A 22223-nucleotide genomic window follows, 5' to 3' on the forward strand; every position below is an offset into this window, starting at 1 on the left:
GTTCTATCCTATGTCTCTGGGTCACCCAGCCTGTGTGTCCTGATGCTCCAGTCAGTGTCAGGCATGGGCTTACTCTCCTTGCATGTGTTTTAGGCTAGACTGGTCATTGCTTGGTCACTCCCTCAATCTCTAGGCCACCCTTACCACAGAACATCCCATAGGCAGGACAGACTGTAGGTCAAAGGTTATGTGGCTAGGGTCTTGTATAATACTTGGCACCTACTGGCTATCACTTTCTACTTTTTTCCCTACCACCTTCTTTCTATATTTAATACATAACCTTGGCCATGTTTGTCTACAAGGCTTTTCAGTCTTGTTAAAGAGACTTGGACTATTCAGTAGAAAAAAGGAAAGTTCCTCCACCTGAGACTTAAGCTTGCCCTTATCCTTCTAACAAGCCCTGAAAAGTTCTTTGAACCTTATCAAAACACTACTGGGGAAACTCTAGACTACCCATTGTCTTATGTTATGCTATACAACCTTCTGGTATCACCAGAGATAATTCAGTTCTCTTTGTTCCAATCTCTAGGCAACAATGTCTTGAGCTGCTATGTGCTCTACTCTACTCTAAGGACAGGAAGAATATGGTTTTCCCTTCATAAATATCATCATCTGATCTATTTTTCTCTCAAATCTAGTAGACATTTGTAGATCTAAGAATACAAGACTCAGTTTCTTTGTATTTCTTACTTAAATCACATCACCCATCAGATATCTGAATTTTATTCAACTACAGTGTCTAGAAAATGACCAGAAACAGGCCAATTGAAAAATTAAGTGGAAGGTATAACCACCCTTTTTTGACATCCACCTACATTTTTTTATGGCTGTGTACCTATGGCTGCACAGGGCAGAATCCCTGCCCAGAGTGTGTCTTCCAGGCTCATGAGATAAGTGTAACTGCCAAACTGGAGGGCAGCCTTGCCCAATCATCCCACAGACTTGGCTGGGCCAGAGATGCACAGATGAATGGAACTTTTGATGTCACTATCCTCCCCACACCCATTCTCTCTTTTGAGCTGGAACAGAGAAGAAGTGAATCTTGTACTGCCTAGGCTATTTCTAAATCTAACATGGAAGTGGTCCCCAAGTCCAGCTGGCCATGGACACCTCCACCTTATGGCAAATTCAGGCATTGATCACTTCTCTTTGTGGTTTCATTGTTTAGGAGAATGAGTTGCAGCTCTCCAGAATCCTCTAAATGAGCTGGCTGCTCCCAAAAGACACACCAACTTTCTTGCCTTTTCCTTGACCAAAGATTGTCTGTGTTTCCTTTAGACTTTTGATTTCTCTAGTTTCTGACTTTGCCTCTCCCAACTATCTAAGACATACCTGTTGAGTATCTTCTGTGCAGTACTTACCTCTTCCTTCCTTCCTTCCTTCCTTCCTTCCTTCCTTCCTTCCTTCCTTCCTTCCTTCCTTCCTTCTTGAAGATCTCAGGAGTCCTTGGCATGCGATTCGCTACTCTAGTTCCTTGACGCATACAGTTCCCTGGTGTTGATGATTTTCTCTAGCTCCTTTAAAGTACAGATAACATCTTCTGTTCCCCCTGAGTCCCAAGAGTCCCAGTGAGCTTAAAACATTTTGAAGAATTGACACCTACTTCTAGTGTCTGTAAAAGCCAGAGTTCCCAGATTGATGGAGCTACCTCAGACAGAAAAACACAGACCCCTCAGGCTTTGTCCAACTAATCTGTTCAACTTTTAGCAACACATATTAAACCATTCGACTAAAGCCAACAGCTTCTCTGACACCTCTCACTATGCAGATCTAGTTCCCCTCCTAACAATGGCTGATCATTAACATGTGCCACTGGTTTGGGTCTCCAAATTCCATTTTTTACTATTATGTAGACAACTTCAACATAGAGTCAGTTTCATGATAAACCAATTCATTGCATGAAATGGCACACGAGCCAGTGAAGAGGGCAAACAGAGCTTGCCTACGACTAGGATATTCAACATCAGCTCAAAAGGCACTGGGGATGGTACAACTCAGGACTTTAAGATATCCCAGTTGTGAGTTCGCACTGTTGGCACCTGTCACAGATGCGCATTTCTAAAATACTTTCATTTAAAATGAGTTGAGAGCAGAAGATTGCAAGATGTCCTTTGACATGAGATTTAGCTTTTCCCAGGGTGTCAGCAGCAAACTTTTCCCCTAGTTTAGAGGTTTTTAAATAAGCACACTAGATTTATATCCTGAAAGTGATCACATAGTACTCATCGTGGGAACTTCGCCCTTGGGACTTGAGTCTTAGGAACACAACTTTTCTGGAACACAGCAGATCCATTCCCTTATAGATATATAGAGCCATGAGATCCACTCAAAGAGGCCCTTGGAATCTGGCACGCTCCAGTAAAATCATTAGCTATAGCCAAGGAGGGCAAAGTGCCAGAAATTCCGTGGTCCTGATCATTAAAAGGAGGTAGAACTCCACCCTATACCTTATCCTTGCTGACTTTCCTAGATCAAGACTTAACCATTTACTCATTTGCTACTTAACAACACTTGAAGTTAAGCGTAGCACAATGTTGTTTCTAATGTTGACAACCCCTCTATAAGTTATGTATTATTCATCACCAATTTACCAAAGGAGGAATTGAGTGCTCCAGCTAGAAAATAGTAAAGCTGGATTAGAACATAAGTCTGACTGGCTCAAAACCTTCACTGCCCATTGTATCAGTAGAATGAAAAAGAAGCGGTAAGTCTGAGTTGGTGGTCAGAGGTTAATTCCAGAGAATTTCACTAAGGTAGAGAAGGGGTAAACAGGTTTCCCTACCAGTGAGAGGTATTAGGAGTTTAGATGAGAAAACCAGAGAACCATTCCATGAGGATACCAAAAGCTAAGAGTCTAGATAAAAGTTTTGATGGCCCAAGAGTAAGGAAGGTCTTTAGTACTGAGATAGACTATTGCTTTAACTTATTCCTACAACATGGCTGAAAGATAACCCTTATGAAATTGGGAACCCCACACATAGAGCTTGACTAAATAGAGGTGGGTAAAATAGATTTAGAGGATGTGGCAGGATTACAGGGAAACACCAATGGATGATGAAACAACTGACTACAAACCATTAATACTGGAACATTACAGAGCTATTATAGAGCTGTTGTCCAACAGATACTGTAGGGAAATCTGGCTATTTCAAAAAAAAAAAAAAACAACTTTCTATATGAAAGCTCTACATGGGAACTGATGCTGGATCTTGGTTAACAGAACGGAATATGTTCACATGGCATCTCCTCTACAGAAAACTGATTGGCCACAAATTATCAAGTCTCATTAAAATCTCACCTACACTCCCAGTTTGTCACAATCACATGTCAGGTAATTGTTTCAGTTAAGGATCCATCTCTTCTCTTCTCCAAATGCACTACCAGGGAGGGCAATTGGTTAGCTGGGGAGTTAGTAAGCATTTTTTTAATAGCTCATATGAATTCAATAAGTTTCAGATTTGAAGAACATAATGTTTTAGTCTAATAAAAGCCAATTGTATTGGGGCATGGTGCAAACAGATGAGCTTAATAGATTATTGGATAGGTTAATGAAAGGTAGACTTCCACCTTCTCTTAAACATACTTTCAATGGAGAAATGTGTATTTAATGATTTGAGGGAAACATTCAAAATAGGCCTTTCAAATTACCAGTAGTCCCTCCTTATCCATGGAAATAACTCATGAATTCTAAATTGCACATTGTTCTGAGTGGTATAATGAACTCTAATGCCAACCCACTCCATCCTACCTGTGATGTGAATCATCCCCTTTTCCAGCATATCTATGAATATTTATGCTATATTCTCTAACAGCCTATTAGTCACTAAGTAGCTATCTTTAGCAGATCAATTTTCACAGCAGTATCACACTACTTGTGCTCATATAATCTATATTTTACTTAATAATGGTCCTAAAGCAGAAGATTAGTGATGCTGGCAATTCAGATGTGACAAACAGAAGTAAAACACTTCCCTTAAAGAAGTGAAAGTTAGCTTAAAGAGCAAAGAAAAAGATTCATGTGCTGAGATTACTACAATCTAACCTAAGACAAAATCTACCCATCAAATTGTGAAGCAGGAAAAGGACATTTGTGCTAGTTTTGAGGTTTACCATCAACCTGCAAAAGCTATGCCAACAAAAGAACAGATCTGGGGCTCATCCCAGTTGGCAATTAAGAGTTGAGGACTCAAGCATGCAGAATGTTTCCCCTGCAAAGCTGAAACCACCATTTTAGTAGTCTGAACTCACACATTGGTATTAATGGTCTGTTTACCCTCTACAACTCTAGTACCAATAAAAAAAATGAGATGGAATTCTGTGGCACATTTTCTCTACAAGAGTATGGTAAATGAGTCTTTCCTCTGATACAATAGTCCCCCCTTATTTATTTGGGATGTAGTCTAAGATGCCCAATAGTTGCCTGAAAACATAAGGAAAGGCATGGGGTTATAAAGTTTGCTGCTATCTAGGTTTTCAGGCAACTACTGGGAACTGTACTTGTGTTGGTAGGAGAAAATAGTATATACCAAGCAGGTTCCCTTTCCCTTTATCTTCTAGTTGTATGTAGACTTCTGTAGACTTGGGTTGGAGGAGGAGCCAGGCAAAGAAAAAACACAGGTGTCTTAATTCTCCTGTTCTCCATCCCCAGAAAGTTATTCCAGAATCTGGTCTGAGGAATCTCAAACTTTGGCATAGTTCTCTGTTGATAGCAGATCAGCTGCCAGATAGCTAAATCCCATTTTGGTATATCTCTATTCTCAATGAAGGTGAAGTTTAATACCTTAACTATCGTATCTATCCATGTTTGAGCCCTTTAGTTTCAGCTTGAATCTTATTAAAGCACCAGATGTCTTTTTGTGGGGGATAACTTAAGCTGTGATTGGCAACATATATCTAGGTACAAAGGAAAAATTTGAGAACATACATGATGAAGCTAAGGGAGTAACAAACCAGAATTTAGTGGTGCACTTGGCTATTCTCATTGTGGAGCCTTTTGAATTCGCTGACAGTCCTGTACCTGATTTGATCCCTTCTTTTCTCTTTGAACAGGGACACCCTGGACAACCAGGACCCAGAGGTCCACCTGGCCTAGATGGCTGTAATGGAACTCAAGGAGCTGTTGGATTTCCAGGCCCTGATGGCTATCCTGGGATTTTAGGACCACCTGTATGTTACTGGATCTTTGTATCTTACTGCAAATGCACCTCCAAAAGTCTTCCTTTTTGTTTCTTTGGGAACTTCATTAAGTCTCTACAGAGAGTCACTGTACTACCTTGTCCAATGCAAGAGTTTACACTGACAGCACCACAACAGCAAAACTCTTCATAGATGCCACTTGTGGGATGCGCACTCTACATGACTTTACGTTACTTTTTAATGCTACTTTTGGAATCGTCAAGATTCTTAAAACAAGCAAACAAATAATAGCTATAGTACATTTCAGAGTAAAACATGCACTTGGGCCATTTGGCATGTTCCCATATTGGGTAACATTGGGATGTGCTTGGAAGACCTTCATGTGATCATGAGCATATTAACAAGAAGCTAGAGGTGTGGCAAGCTTGGTTTATACTAGTTATTCTTAACCAGGGTTAATTTTGCTCCTTGGGGGTATTTGAATTAGTATTGATAACTTTAGATGTCACAACTAGGGACACAGGATAGCACACACTCTAGAACATCAACAAACCAATTTGTCCAGTATCAGTGATACTGAAGTACAGAAACGCTGTTTGTTTCCCACCCCACATCATTACCCTAGATTATAAGGCTAATATTCTATTTTTTTTTTTGGTCTCATGTCTCCACTTTTGTTTAATTTCATTCATTCAGACCGAGGTCCAATATTCAGATATCATGCCATTTACATATGTCATGTAAACAGTAGAAGTAATTTATGAGTGGTTGGAAAGAGAAAAGCAACACATTTCAAGCTCAATATTAACCTAAATTGGAAAAACCTAAATCTATAAGAATTGTGGTGAGACTTTTATGAAACTAGAAATCATGCCACCAATTAGACAGATCTCCTATGTATATGAGTTGCTTTCAATAACCAAGTTGTGGCATATGAGAATACTTGTGAAAACGTGACAAAGAAGACAGGCAAAGTACAAGCCCCAAACTGGCATAAAAGACCCTGACACCAAACCATTATACGCCAGTGGGATAACATGGAAAGCTGTGGTTAATACGGGATAATCTGTATGAGTCATGACAGCTCCTGAATACTGTCGTGGCAATAGAAGGGGGGGGGGGTAGAATAGATAATGGAAGTCTAGCAAAGCTGGAGTTCCACCCCCAAGAAATGAAATAAATGTCTGAGGTAACAGACATCCTCTGAATGACAGAACCCCAGAGTAGAAATCGATTCCATGCCTAAAATATCACCTTAGGCTTAAATAGAAACCTGAGTATGTGTTTATTAAGCTGAACTTACCTCCTGATGAATATCCTTTAACTAAGTGTCTTTGAAGCTTCTTGGAAAAGAATAGGGACCACAAAAATAAGGGGAAGGAGACAATGTTAAGAAACTAATTTGTATTTCTAGGCCCTTGTTTTAATATACCAGTAGTCCCTGAACTTTAGGAATTCATCGTCAATCCCCTAAGTGTATCCCCAATACTAATCTGGACTCCCCCTTAGATGTAAAATCATTAATTTATTTCCCCAAGGGGGCCATAATGGTAGCAGATATGAGTCAGCACTTACTACTAAGACAACAGAAAAAATCTGGTTGAAAGACTGGAATCGGGTACACTGAACTGTTTTCCATGATAATAATGAGACACACTAGCCTCTCCAAAGGTTCAAAGCTGAGTTTCTGTGGCAGAAATACAGGATGAAGTTGGTTTCATAGTTATCTTTTAGACCCATAGCCTACATATTGGCACACAAAAGCACCTAGTCTCTAGCCTGTTTTTAACATTTTAAAAAATGTGTTACAGATCCCAGATTTGACTCACAAAACTTAAATTACTATCTTGATCCATTACAACTTTTGTTGACTTTTGACCTAGACCAAGACCCTGTTAGTAATGCATAACTAAAAGGGGTAGAGCTTTACTTAAAGCAGTGCTCTGAATAGATATAGTCTGCTGCTTTGTAGCCCTCATCCCTTCTCAGGCCCCAGACGTAGAGACAGAAGAAAGGCAGCCAGCCTTGAGATGAGCTCTTCAGAGGTTGGGCTTTGCCCCTTAACAGAGCCAATTTTTTCACAGACTAAGACACATAATTTCAAGTTCTCATTGCCTGATCCTCTGTCTAATCAGGTCATATTGCTAGCAAAACTCTGTCTGTGTGTGTGTGGAGGCGGGGGCGGGGGCGGGGGGTGAGCACACACGCGCATGCACAGTGTGAACATGCATTTCTCACCAGTTTCTCATATTTTACCCAGGGTCTGCCTGGTCACAAAGGTTCAAAAGGAGACTCTGCTCCTTTTCAAGGCAGCATCACAGGAATGAAGGTAAAAGCTCCTACAGCAGGCGGCTGAATGGGTGGGATATGAGGTTCCCCAGGGCTGGGCCCCACCTCAGACTGAATTACTTCCAGAACTAGCTGTATCCCTGCTTAAGGGGCAATCCCAGCTGCTTTAAGAAGGACCCCAAGCTTTCTTGTGGTGGAAACATTAGCAGAAATGTTTGCAACTGTGCTATCAAGAGATTTGCTTTCCAGAATCTGCACCAAAAATAAGAGACAAATTGGCAAACAGTTTTGCATGGTTATTATTTTCTTTGACAGTCCAAAACATTTTCTAGAGGCAGACACGTTTTCGTTTCCTCTGAAGCCCTTAGTGTCTCTGTACCTTGGTTTGGATCCATATCATTACACAGTTTAGAATGGCTATCACCCCAGCATCCTTGCCCACTTCTTCTCTAGATTCCCGAATGCCTAGAAAAATTTGCCAGTCCTCATTGCAACTGACTGGAATCTAATCTCTTGTCAGGAATCTTCCTTTATTGAGGCTTACTCTCTCTATGTGCTAGCTGGTGACTTTGTGGAGCCTCAATAAACTCTGGTTTCAAATGATTCCTCCCCAGACTAGGAAAAGAACCCTCCACTGCCCTGGTAGCAAATGGGAATTTATGTGCCCACAACCAGAGGGGAGAATACACCATGCTTACTGTGAAAATTGACACCACTATTCTGTCTTCCATTTGGGTACAGGGCCAAGAAAGATCCTTGGAAACTGGCTGTAAAAGCAAAGATGGGGGTGGAACAGCTGGATAACTAGAGAAGAAGCAGGGAGATTTGGGTTCTTGACTGTGGGTGCCATAGCAGAAGATAGAACATTAAATCTGACAAGGGCCTCATGTTTTTTGGAGTCATGTCACTCATTTTACTGATTGAAAAACCTAAGGCTATGTGACTTACTCAGAGCCAGATGGCCAGTTCTCTGAAGAACTAAACTTCAGGCAGTGTTCTTTCCATGCTACAGGGAGCTTAGAGATTTTTTACTGGAAGCCAAGTGGGGCAAGACTAGCAGGTGTCAAAATGCAGCCATTGTCTTAGCAAACATTGATTAAATGGTTTTGCCAGAAATCAAAGAAACCTTGGATCCAATGGAACACAGCAATTTCCACAAGATGGTTATATTACAGATTCATACAGTGGCTTAAGATGCTGCAAAGTAATTAAAACGTAATCAGAGTCTGTATGCTCTGTTGATTTTCCCTTGAAATGTCTGATTTGCATTGTATACATATAGGCACAGATTCTCTGGGGATGAAGGCACATGGGAAGGTAGCTTTGCTTTCCTCCAAAAAGAGCAGAAAATCACCAGCCTGCAGAAGCCATTTCTAATTGATAAGTTCCTAGCAAATGTGAAAATTAATTAATCTAGGTAAAATAGGAAATCTTGTTCAGCCAAGGCTATAATATGTATTTTCTAGAGTCCAGAGTGTTCACAGGGAAAAAGTAAATGGTTAGATACAGGCGATTCATGCATTTTAAAACACAAGACCTTGACAGGGGCCTAAGTTGCAGCAATCTGTTTCTATCCCCATGAATCTTAGGTTGGTTGTCTGAAACCTTGCAGGCTTGATTTATTAATCTCTTCTGTGTGCTTTGTCTGTTTCTCAGGGGGATCCTGGGCTGCCTGGACTGGATGGAATCACCGTAAGTCATGCTTCTTGTGTTGACCTCTCTGTGTTTTGTCAACTCACAAATGGTTATCTTTTTCCTCTTCTTGGTGGAATTCAATAGGCCTCATAGACTTCATCATGGAAAATCCAGAGTGTTGAGCTAGAACAAGTCACACTATCTGCATTTTCCAGATGATGAACTGCTCACCTCAAGTTTTAAGACAGGCAGTCTTCAGACTTAAATCAGGGATCTGATGCACCCCTTATTGGCAGGAGATATTTCCCAAAGCCCCCAGTGGGTGCCTGAAACCGAAGATAATACTAAGTCCTATATAGACCATGCTCTTCCTCTGTATATAGATGATACAGAGGAAGAGCATGGTCTATATAGGACTTAGTATTATGTACTTAAGTCTATGTATGATAGAGTTAAATTATAAGCTAAGCATAGTAAGATATTAGCAACAGTTGCTAATAAACTATAACATACTATATAATAAGATAAGTAATAAAACTAATGTTAGTGTGATCCCTCCCAACAACAACAACCTGAATCCCTTCTCAAAGTAAGTTAGTGTCCTGTACTCAGCATTCCTCTTCCTGTGAAGATGTGACACAACACAAAGCCTCTGTGATGTGATGAAGTGAGGTGAATAATGTAGGCTATGAGACATAGCATTGGGACCCCTAACAGGTCCTTGAACATAAGCATTTTCATACTTTTCCTGTTCACTGTGGTTGATGGAGTGACTAAAACATGGAAAGGAAAACAATGGATAAGGAAGTCCACTCTATTCTCTTGTGTGTATTAGGAAGGTACCATGCCTTTCATTCAGCAATCATAGAAATGTTTTTCTGTGTGTCCAGTGTTATGTACACACTCCTTTTAAAGGTATCACACACAGCAATTTATTTTTGGGCATTGATGAGAGTACGTGAAAGTCCACAAGTTGTACTCCTAAGAAATTTCTTTTTCCTTGAGATTCCATGTTGCCACTGCTTACTTTTGAAAAAGCTTAAGAACTGTCCCCTATTTCTTGTATTTGCTCTTCCTTATTTTCTTCTGTCTTGTTAGTTCTCAGTACATATGGAGTACCCACTATGAGCAAAGTGCTAGGAGTGATCCCACAGGCAATATAGACATTGTCCCTCCCACAAAGGAAGGAAAAATGTAAGGGTAGGAATGTGTCAGAAAAATTCCAGAAGCCCTTAGGGAAGAACTATGTATCTAAAATTCTAGTAGGAGATATGTATCTATGAAAGAGAATGTAGCTTCTAAGAAGTATGGATAAAGTTTAGACTTGCTAGCAGTGGATGGTTGTTTATACAAAAATATGAAGTATGTAAGCCCACACAAAAAGACAAACACAACTAAGGATCAAGGTATAGAGGGTCTCCAGAGCTAAAAAAAAATTGGCTTTAAAAGTGTGTTCATTAAATTCATATAATACTAACTACTCTGTTTGCTTCACAATTTCTCTTAAGGATTCAGTCCCCTGCTCACAGACGTAGTGTTTACCTGTCAATACAGACACGATGCAAAAAGGACTTAGCTTTGAGGACAAGGTTTGTTATCAATAAGGAGACCATGGATTGTTACTGGTTGTCAATCTAAAATTTTATTAAGTCACAGAACATTAGCATCACCCCAGAAAATTCCCTCCTACCTCTTCACAGTCAATCCCTGTCCCAATACTGCCCTAAAGGTGAACACCATTGTGATTATTCTTCTATGCAGATGAGTAGATCATAGCATCTTCATTTCTAGAGAATCCTCTAATTCTTTTTTCTCTTCCTATTGTCTAAACTTTGACCTCTCTTAGGCTTTCCATCCCTTTCTTGGGCACATACCACCTGCATCCTGCTACCCCACTGACATGGAGCCTGACATGTCCCCAGACCAGCTTTCTCCTAATTTCAATCTTGCTTTAAGTATTGATACTCAATTCTATACATTTTCTAAATTTCCATGTGATTTTTTACTTTCTCCTTGACCTGTGGAATATTTAGAGTATATTTTCTTATTACCAAGTATTTGGCTACTTTCTAGCTACCTTTCTATTATCAATTTCTAGTTTGATTTTAGCAAAATTAAGAGGACACACTCTGGTGTTTAATCCTATTAAATTTGCTGGAGTTGGGTTTATGATCAAAACTTGCGAAAACACATATCCAGCAGGTGGTGACTATAATGATTTAAGTAATATTTATTCTGTCAAGATAGATGATGGTATTGTGATAGTCAGTAACCTGACTTTTTTTTTAAGTTCTACAAGTTACTGAGGGAAATATATTGAAACTTTTAATGATAACATGTTTTATCTAGCTTGCCTGCAGTTCTATCAGTTTTTGCTTTGTGTGTGTTGAAACTTTTTTGTTATGTATAGATATATGTATTACTATGATATCTTCTGGAATTGACCCATTTATCATTATAAAATGCCCCCTTTTTATATCTGGTTAATATCCTTAATCTTGAAGTATGTTTTATCTGATACTAAATAACTTGATTTTTTTCTTTTAAAAAAAACTTTAATAGTAAAAATTCAAATACAGAGCCAAGTATAATAAATTTTAAAATAATCATTCATAACTTTAATATTTTGCTAGAATCTCTTTATTACTCTCCTGTTCATCTATCTATCACTGTCTATCCATCAGTTCATCCTGTTTTGATGCATTTCAAAGCATGTCACTGAATTACTCCTAAATACAATAGTATGCCTAGTATCAGTTAAACTTCAATGTTTGCTTTTGTTTCCTTTTGGTTTATAATGTATATGTGTATATGCAAAGACAACCACAAAAGTTAAATGTGTGTTTGCTGAAGTTTGACAGATGCATACTCCTAGGTAACCCAAAATTCTATTAAGCCACAGAACATAGCATCACCCCAGAAAATTCCCTCTTGCCTCTTCACAGTCAATCCCTGTCCCTACCCCACCCTAAAGGCAAACACTCTTGTGATTATTCTTCAGTGCAGATCAGTTTTCAATTAACCTAGAGACTCATATATAGGGAATAATATAATATATAGGCTTTTGGGTCTAGCTTCTCTCACCACAGTGCTTTTGAGATTCATCCATATTGTTCCATATATAAGTAAATTTGCTGCTTTTCACTGTTGTATGTCACAGTTCATTTATCAATCCCTGTACCAGTGACTTCTTGGAACAGTTCCAACATTTTCTATTATGAATAAAAATGCTGTAATAACTCTCATACAATTCTTGTGGACGTATTTTTTTGTTTTGTTTTTGTTTTTTGAAAAGCTATCTTGCCTTTTGATCTTGTTAAAAATTTCTTGTGTCTCCAGGGTCCATCAGGATCCCCTGGATCTCCTGGAGAATCAGGACCCATAGGACCACCAGGCTTACAAGTAAGGCCACCTTAAGACTAGTGTGTGTTTGCGGTACTCACGCTCTTCACAGGGCCAGGGATCAAACACAGGCCTATGTAATTCAGGCTCTCTCACAGAAGGGCAAAAGCCATTGCTGGAAGATTATACCAGAACATGTTCATTCTCTTTATCCTTCTCTCCCTCCCTTGTCTTTCTTTTAGACACAGGCTCTCACTATGTAGCCCTGGCTATCCTGGAACTCACTCTGTAGACCAGGTTAGCTTTGACATCACAGTGTCCACCTGCTTCCACCTCCTGAGTGCTGGGATTAAAGGCATATCAGCACTCCAGGCTTGAAACTTGCTCTTGCTCAGAGATATTTGTTGTCCTTGTTGATAGGGTTTTGGGGTTTTTCCCTAACCATCCATTCTGTGCCCCTAAAGCTTGCTAGTATAGCTCAACCTGAGGTGTAACCAAGAGAAAACAGATACTTGACACATCTATTGATGCCGTCTGCTCCCTAATTATGCCCTGCATTGCTAATTAATCATTCCAACCATTACCATTACCCTTCTAAGGCTACTTCTAAATCTTCTCAGCCTTGTATCTTTAACAGCTGTACCTACCTATTTTTTTTTCTGACACTGAAACTATGTATCACGGGTAAAGGAAGAATATAGCTAGTCAACTCTGCTTCTGGGAAGGCCTGGTCCCCAGGTCAGGCTCACGAATGCCTAAATCCTGCTACTTACTACTATGAAGTCACATTGAAACATTCCTAGCATGTTATAAGGAATAACACATGCTATTTTTACTGCCTTCACATAAATGTGACTACCAGGCCAATTTGGGAGATTTCAAAAGAGCATAAAAGAAATAAATAAAGAGAGGGAATGGAGAGATAGATCAAGGGTTAAGAGCACATGCCACTCTTGGGGAGGATCCAAGTTTGGTTCCTAGCACCAACACTAGGTAACTCACAATAACCAACAACTGTCTGTAAACTCCAGGAGCTCCATGGGATCCAATCACCATCTTCTAGCCTTGGTGGGCAGTCACTGCACTTGTGTACACAACCCCACACTCAGGCACACACATGTATACATAATTAAAAATAAAAATCTTTTCAAAAGAAATCATGAAGGATGGAGCTAAAAATCCACTATTCCAGAGCTGGTTTGCATTAAGCAGGGAGCCAGCATATTCATACTATTGCCCAATGTGGCCACGTTTTTTGTTTTGTTTTGTTTTGTTTTGTTTTGTTTTGTTTTGTTTTGTTTTGTTTTGTTTTTGTCTGTAATGAAGAAATACTCACTCTTTTCTTACTTGTTAATCCAGGGTCCCCCAGGCCCACCTGGACCTCCTGGTCCTGATGTAAGTATGCTTTGGTAGTATTTACGTCCTGCCACCAAGTTCTCTCATTTTTTCCCACAAAGATACTGGTTGAAATCTATTTCCTAGTTAAAAAAATAAAAATAACACATTCCAATTTAAGTTGCCAGAGATTATTAGTAATTGATTTTTTTTCCTCCCTGTACCCGTGTGCCCCAGGGAAATATGGGGTTAGGTTTCCAAGGAGAAAAAGGAGTCAAGGTAAACAGATTTTGAAAATACAATCTGCATCTCACATACTCCAAGAAATGTCTCTAGATACACATATATGCATGCTTGAATAAACAGGTTTCTTTTCTGTCTTAGAAAATGGCCATTTCCCACTTCACATAGTTCCCCTGTGGGAGCCATTGAGAGCTACATAGCCACATGCCACACACATGGGCTTTTGGAGTCTTTCCTTTCAAAAATTTTTGCTCTGCTTCCTATGTATAAGCCTATATTGCCTACAAATATATTCTCTTAAAATGTATTATTTCCTTTTCTTCCACCTAGGTATTTATCTGTGTTTTGCTTATTCTATTGCCTGCTTTTTCCTTTCCTTTGCTTCCTGTTTCTCTCTAATCTTCTTTATCTTTTCCCCCTTACCCTCCTACACACACACACACACACACACACACACACACACACGCACGCACGCACGCACGCACGCACGCACGCACACAAACACTCATACACGTATTTTCTCACTCTTCTGTCTCTCTTAATGTCTCTTTTACTATCCTCTTCTCTTCCCTTCCTTCCCACCTATGGACCAATCAGACATGTACAACCTTTTGACATTGTGCCACAGTTTTACTAAAAGAAAATCACAGAAAAAAAATCTCATAATGTTTTTTAAGAGTTTACAATTTTGTGTTGGGACACATCTATAGCTACCTTTGATTGCGTGTGGCCATAAGCAGCCTATGGACTACAGGCTACACAAACCCAATAGAGTCTGACCACTGTTGGCAAGAGGTAGCCATTCCCCTTGCCCAAATCCTATGTGGCTCTCTCACTACCCTTTTGTATATGAGCATGCAACTGTGAATCTGTTTTTCTCTCATCCATTTGCTTTATCCCTCTGCGGTGATAATACAAAACTCACTCTCAAGCTTACAATTCTTCTTATCCCTTATCAACGAAACTGGTTTTTCTCCTTGGCACAATGTAGTAAAAAGACCAAAATAATGGGCAATTTATTTGTGGATCACAACCAGAAGACAAGCTTACCTTTTGCTGGGCTGCATAACTATCCTTTGTTCAATGCTCTCTTTGATTTTACAGGGGGATGTTGGCCTCCCTGGCCCTGCAGGACCACCTCCATCTACTGGGGAACTAGAATTCATGGGATTCCCCAAAGGGAAAAAAGGCTCCAAGGTAGCAAACATTTATTATAGGAAAATTAACTGACCCTTTCCTGTTAATACTAGAATTCAAGTCTAGTAATCAGACTAACCTGAGCCAATTCCAAAGTGGGAGTAATGGGTTTTGGAAGGGAAGGCAAAGCCTTCTTTGTTTTGTTCTTGATGGAAAGAATTCTGAACATCCTGAGTTGTTTTCTGGTATGTAGATGTGAGTATACCTGTATCTGACTATTCATGTAAACATTTTTTATCTCAGGCGTGGACATTCAATTTTAATATGCCAAATAAATTAAAACAAGCATAGCATGCTTGGATATTTTTCCTCTGAACTCCAAACCTCTCAGTATTTAAGTTGTCCACCAAATGCATTGAATAGAAATGTTTCCTTTTGAGTTATCATTTTGAAGACATTATTTGCCCTCTAAGCTTTATTCAGTGGTAGAGAGCTTGTGCAAGGCCCTGGGTCCTTTCGCAGCACTGGGGGAAAGAAATAGTTGACCTTAAATATAGGGAATATTGTTAACAAGTGGCAGTGGATGATATAATTTGGCTTACCTGAACCACCAAGGCTGGAGGTTATATTTCATAATCTGCCCATTTCTGTTAGGATAAACTGTGTTCATGATTGTGTTTCAACAGTTCTATTCTGTTAAAGTGACCTGATATCTTTCAGGAGCCTGCATCTCCTTCCTTCTTGGGGTTCCTTTGAATTTTGTGATTCCATTTCCATGATGAAGGCACCCAGGTGGAAACATACAGAGTCTCATTTCTTTAATGTTGTCTTTGTGGTCAACTCCATTTCCTCTAGCTCACTGGTTCTCAGCCTTCCTAATGCTGTGACTTTTTAATACAGTTCCTCATGTTGTGGTGACCCCCAACCATAGAATTATTTCATTTCTACTGCATAACTGTAATTTGCTACTTTTTGTGAGTCATAATGTAAATATCTGATATACAACCCCTGTGAAAGGGTTGTTTGAGCCCCCCCAAGGGAGTCATGACCCACAGGTTGAGAACAACTGTTCTAGCTTTATATTGGAGAAATTCTTGATTTGGGACCAATCTAAGAGTATGTAGGAGATTATTTGCTCCTCCAATCTGTCCTAAACCATAGGGAGCTTTTCCACAGTTCATGTAAGATAAATTAGCACTTCAGGAAGAGAGATATTAGAATGTTATATGTCTCTTTCCAAATTTTGATTCTTAGCCTTGGCTTGAGGTCATTCTTTTCTTTGTAGCCTGTATTTTTGAAGCAGCTTCTTCCACAAGAAATGAAACAACTAACCATTCTTCTGTCTCAATTCAACTGAGAATGTGTATTATTCATTGACCTACCATAGGCCTAGGGGCTCCCTAAACTAAGACAACCTGGCAAGCATATGGATCTATACCACTGTCCCATGCTGTGATACTCAGAATTATTGGTTCATTACTTAGTGGCCCAAGTACTTTGAAGGGGCCTCTATCATTCATGTTCATTCCTTCTTGCTGCTACTCATTAGCCTTTGATTAACTTTCCAGGGTGAACCAGGGCCTCCAGGTCTCCCAGGCATGAGTGGCCCTCCAGGTTTCCCGGTAAGTCTTCACACTTGGTAAACATGTATTCTGGGGTCTTGCTGTATAAAAAGCACCATATGGCTGACAGGAAGACCTCCACCCATGGTTATTTCTGTGAATGCTACCGTCTTCACTGAATGTCTTGAAGGAAATATTTTTGTTTCCTGACCTCATGGAACTTTTAGCATGGCTCTACATGCTCAAACTTTAGAGTTAAAACAGACCTAGACTTGCCTTCTGAGCCAAAAATCTCTTAAGATTTCTGATTTTTGTTCTCCTAGCCAGAAAAGAGGACAGTGATAGAGTATATCTGAAGATGAAATAAGATAACACACATGAGAGAAAGCTTTGTACATAGCTGGAACTTATCAAGCATTCAATAAACAGTATCTGTTCTGAGTAATCCTAGCTTTACTTTCCTATCTGCCTCCCCAGCTTAGATTCTTACACTCAGCAACTGTTTTTGGAAGGCTCTATGTGCCACGTTTTCCACTGGACTCAGAGGCTATACGAGCAACTAATAAAATTTCCTCTCTGTCTTTGAGATTACATTCTAGTGGGAAAATTATAAGGAATGTAGAAAACAAGAGATGAATCAACAGCAAATTCATGAGCTGTGATGTGGCTCAGTGGTACACTGTTTGCCTAGCACCCCCGAGGCCCTGGCTTCTATTCCCAGTGGCACAAAGAAAACTGAACAAAACAAGTCCATGCAATGGTGACATACAAAAGAGAAAGGATGAGTGCAGTGATAAAGCATTGGGAAAGAGTGGTCAACAAAAGCCTCTCTCATTAAGTCCTAAGTAAGCTGAAGCCTGTATCATATGAAGGAACACGTCATGTAAATATGAGAAAGAGTGCTTTTCAACTGAGGGAACCTTAAGCTCCAACACCCTGAGGTTGAAAAGCTCAACACTTCAGAGGCACAGCAGATGGGTGGTCAAGGCCTGGCATGGTAGCATATAACTCTAGTCCTACCAACTAGGAGGCTGAGGCAGAAGGACCGTCATGAGTTCTCATGGGCTACACAGCAAGACCCTATCTCAAAAACCAAAATAAAGCAATTGAATGGAAAGGAAAGAACAAACTGAGAGACATAGGACTCGGGTCATAGCCAGTTTCAGAAGTCAATTGTGGCTTTTATTTGAAGTGTCATGAGAAGCTATTTGTGGGTGAGTATGTGTGTTTGTGTGTGTGTGTGTATGTGTGTGTGCACAAGTGTGTGCATGGTGTATATGTATGTTTATATACGTGTGAGTGCACCTTTGTGTGTAAGTGCATATTCATGCATGTATACATGTGTGTGGAAGCCCAAAGATGACATTGGATGTCTCCCTAGATTGCTCTTCACATTATTTATTGAGACAGAGTCTCTTGCAGAATCCAGACCTGTCCCAGGGATCCCTGCCTCTGTCTTCTGAGTGCTGGGATTATAGGGTGTCACCATGCCTTCCTATCTTTTAAGTCAGTTCTGGGGATCTACACTCTGCTCCTCACACTTACATTGCAAGAATTTTATCCCATCTGCCCATCCCCGGATTGTATTACTAAGATCATTCTGGCTGGGGGAGGGACAGATGGGAGGATCTGGAGCAGTAAGCACAAGTTACTACAGCAGCCGAGGCAAAAGATGGTGGTAATAGCTCAGGCCATGGTGATAGCAATGGAAATGGAGGAAAGTGGAAAGATAAACATACTATATCTTTTAAGTTTATTTTTTTTCATTTTATATACCAAGTTCCCCTTCCCTCCCTTCTCCCTCTCCCCTCCCTCCCCACCTCCTCCCTTCCTCAGAGAGGTTAAATCCTCCCATGTAGAGTCAACAAAGTCTGGCATATCAAGTTGAGACAGGAACAAGCCCGTTCCCCCTGCATCAAGGTTGAGCAAGGCATCCCTCCATTCCATCCCTGGAATGGGCTCCAGAAAGCCAGTTCATGTATCAGGGATAAATCCTGGTTCCACTGCCAGGGCCCCACAAACTGCCCAAGCCACACAGCTGTCACCCACATTCAGAGGGCCTAGTTTGGTCCCATGCAGGTTCCCAAGCTGTCAGTCCAGAGTCCATGAGCTCCTACTAGCTTGGGTCAGCTGTCTCTGTGGTTTTCCCCATTGTGGTCTTGATCCCCTACACTTGCTCTTATAATCCTTCCTTCTCCTCAGCTGGACTCCAGGAGCTTGACCCAGTGCTTGGCTGTGGATCTCTGCATCTGCTTCCATCAGTTACTGAATAAAGACTCTCTGAAGACAATTAGGGTAGTCACCAATCTGATTACAGGAGAAGGCCAGTTCAGGCACCCTCTCCACTAGGATTTTATTGCTAGGAGTCTTAGCTGGGATCATCCTTGTGGATTCCTGGGAGTTTCTATATAGTAAAAGTGGCAATCTTACCAAAAGCAATCTACAGATTCAATGCAATCTCCATCAAAATCCCAACACAATGCTTCACAAACCTGGAAAGAATAATACTCAACTTCATATGGAAAAACAAAAAGTCCAGGATAGCCAAAAGAATCCTGTACAACATAGGAACTTCTGGAGGTATCACCATCCCTGACATCAAGCTTTACTATAGAGCTATAGTAATAAAAACAACTTGGAATTGGCATAAAAACAGACACGTAGATCAATGGAATCTAACTGAAGACCCTGACATTAACCCACAGACCTATGAACACCTGATTTTTGACAAAGAAGCTAAATTTGTTATTATGGAACATTGCAAATACATACAAAGACAATGGCATAGTTACTCATTACCTTGCTTCCATAGTTAGCAGCGCATAGTCCATCGGAAGCATGGAATCAACAGATTTCATCCTAAACACTTCAGTATTTCTCAAAAATAGGGAATTTTGAAAACTTGATAATCAGTTCTCATTTAACATCAGTTAAGAAGGCAGAAATCTATGATCATAAATAGATCCAGTTTTCAGGTGCCTTGTTTGCATAAGAACTGGAAAGAAGCCACTGCATTGCATTTTCTTGTCTCTTATGTGACAAAATGTGTTTTGAAGAAGCTGACAAAATTTTCATGGGTTGGGGTTAGAGACTGGGAGAATGTGGACAAATCCAGGACAACAAGGCCTGCTCCCACTTGCTGGCACAGTGGGAATAACTGTGGACTCCAGTTCTTCCTGGTAGTACTGTGAAATACTCTGTGTCTCACCGCGTGGTCAGGAAGCACAGCCCAGGAACCAGTGGCACAGATTGCTTCCATCAGGATTCCTGTTACCCCACAAACACAAAGGGGCACAGAGAATCATTTGTTCTACTCCCTTGATTCTAATCAGTTTTGCAGCTAGTGAATGGGAAAGGAAGGTAGAGCACCCTCACCTTGGAATCAACTCCAGCTCTGGGGCTTGGGCAAACTGCTGGACTACTTTCCAGCAATGTGGCGGTGGCCGTAACTAGTCATCCTTCTGAGGTCCAATTGCACTGTATTGAAGACTTTACAACGCTTTCCTGTACGACGACATAATCTGTAGCTACAGATGACTATGGAGCTCTTGAAATGTGGCTCATCTGAAATGAGATGAGCTGTACCATAAGCAAATACACACTGGATCTCGAAACATCAGTGTGGAAAGAGTAATTTGAGACAACTCGTATTTATGATGGATTTGGATAACTGTTAAAATTGCTATTTCATTTTTGAAACATAGATACTAAAAAACTGCAAGTACCGTACTGGCTCACATTATATTTCTATTAGATGGCATCTTGCAAGGAGGTTTAGGAATAACAATTGTACCTTTCTTTGTAGAGCATTCTGTACAGACTCTTGTCACTTGGCATCATTCTTGTGAGATGAGCAAGTGAGTCGAGGTTTGTCCCTTCTGTCCTGAGCAGGTGAAGAGGCTTGTCCAGAGTCACGCAGCTACTTACCCAGAGAGCTGAGACTGCCATTCAGGACAAGGTTTTTGTTTTCTTGGGTTTTTTTTCGGAATGAGTAAGTGTTGTTTGAGCATTTCTTAACCAATTCTTTTTTTTTCCTTTTATTGAAAATAGTTTTTTTTTCCTCAACATAATATATCCTGATTACAGTTTCCCTTCCCTCTACTCCTCCCAGTTTCTCACCACATCCTCTCCCCTTCATATCCACTCCCTTTCTGTCTCACATTAAAAAAACAAATAGGCTTCTAAAGGATTATAATATAATAAGATAAAATAAAAACTAACACATTGGAACTGGAGGAAACAAACAGAAGGAAAAGAGCACAAGAGAAGTCACAAGAAACAGAGACACACTCGTTCACACACTCAGGAATCCCATAAAAAACACTAAACTGGGAGCCATGATATATACACAGAGCACCTGGTGCAGACCCATGCAGACCCTGCTGGCCTTTCTATATTGTTGAATGCTAGCCAGTTCAGAATTTGTTTCTTCATACCATACTGCCCCCTGCAGTCCAGTTCACGAAAGTCACCCAGTGGAGGTATTTTGGCTCTCAATCGCCAAGATGTTGTGATCTCTGCTGCTCTGGGATTTGGGATTCACTGGCTCATGTTTCCTCCCTCCCTCCCCGTTTCTTCACTTAGACCTCAGAGGGTTTCCTCCGCGGCAATATTAACGCGTTTCCTTTCCTCCTGTAAAAGAGACTGACTGATGGCAACACGTGATGAGAAAGCATAGTACTGTTCCCAGCTCCGTCTTTTCAAGGTTTCACGGCTCTGGTTGAAAAACCAGAAACCCTGACTGGAAAACAAAAGTATCAAAGTTGGGAAATGCTTCCTTTTATATTGCACATTGTATTTCAAAGAATGGAAAAAGGGAAGCAGTTTTCAGCTTGCCTCCACAAGGATTTAGTGCGTGACGGTAGCCAAATCGTAGACCCGCCTTCACTCCTACACATCTACCAGCTTAATGTGGACATTCATTAATACCTTAATGTGCCTGACAGAAAAGTTATGAGAGGAAAGGTGGTAGCATATGTGAGGCATCCTGAGCTTTTCAGAAGAAGCACAGTTCTGGAACCTAGAGCCTCTATCACGCCAGCTTTCAGTTACCCATGCTCACTGAAAAGCAAGGCCTTCAGAGGACAGAAATCTCTAGGGAATCTAAAGGATTCCCCCTCCCTTCCTATTTTAGCCCAAATCTTTGCAGGAGAGAAGATGCACAATCTGATAGATGTATGCCTCACATTCTTTCTCTAGCACCCTCTGTGGTTTAAAAATAACTAAACTAACTAATTAATTAATTAATTAATTAAAAATCCCTGACGTTTTGGCTTGGTCCCAGCTTCGCTCATTTCACCTCCCTTGTCCCCAGCAGCACGCTCACACTTGTCGGCCACAGTTCCCTCCTTGGAGGTTGTCGGAACTGTATACACATGTGCCCTTTGTCCCAGGAACATGCCCCCCCCGGGAGAAGGTAGAATGACAGAGTGGTTCTGGGTGAGAGCAGAGATGAATCTGACAAATCCTGAAGGTAACTGTTCAGTAGATCTGAGGGGACTCCTGGGTAGGTGGAGTGTTCTGACTGCATCTCCTCCAAAACAA

At 40.6% G+C, this 22223-nt stretch overlaps 1 protein-coding gene across 1 annotated transcript in view; it reads left to right on the forward strand.

Annotated features, from left to right (window-relative positions):
• Nucleotides 1–22223, forward strand: part of Col4a6 (collagen type IV alpha 6 chain) — a 304646-nt gene that overhangs the window by 239456 nt on the left and 42967 nt on the right. The window contains exons 6-13 of the mRNA XM_006970301.4: nt 5050–5166; nt 7397–7465; nt 9082–9117; nt 12400–12462; nt 13762–13797; nt 13975–14016; nt 15085–15177; nt 16686–16739. Coding sequence (XP_006970363.1) covers nt 5050–5166; nt 7397–7465; nt 9082–9117; nt 12400–12462; nt 13762–13797; nt 13975–14016; nt 15085–15177; nt 16686–16739 — 510 coding nt within the window. The remainder of the gene's footprint in view (nt 1–5049; nt 5167–7396; nt 7466–9081; nt 9118–12399; nt 12463–13761; nt 13798–13974; nt 14017–15084; nt 15178–16685; nt 16740–22223) is intronic.

This window comes from Peromyscus maniculatus, chromosome X (assembly GCF_049852395.1).
Source record: "Peromyscus maniculatus bairdii isolate BWxNUB_F1_BW_parent chromosome X, HU_Pman_BW_mat_3.1, whole genome shotgun sequence".
In the NCBI taxonomy this organism is placed as follows: domain Eukaryota; kingdom Metazoa; phylum Chordata; class Mammalia; order Rodentia; family Cricetidae; genus Peromyscus; species Peromyscus maniculatus.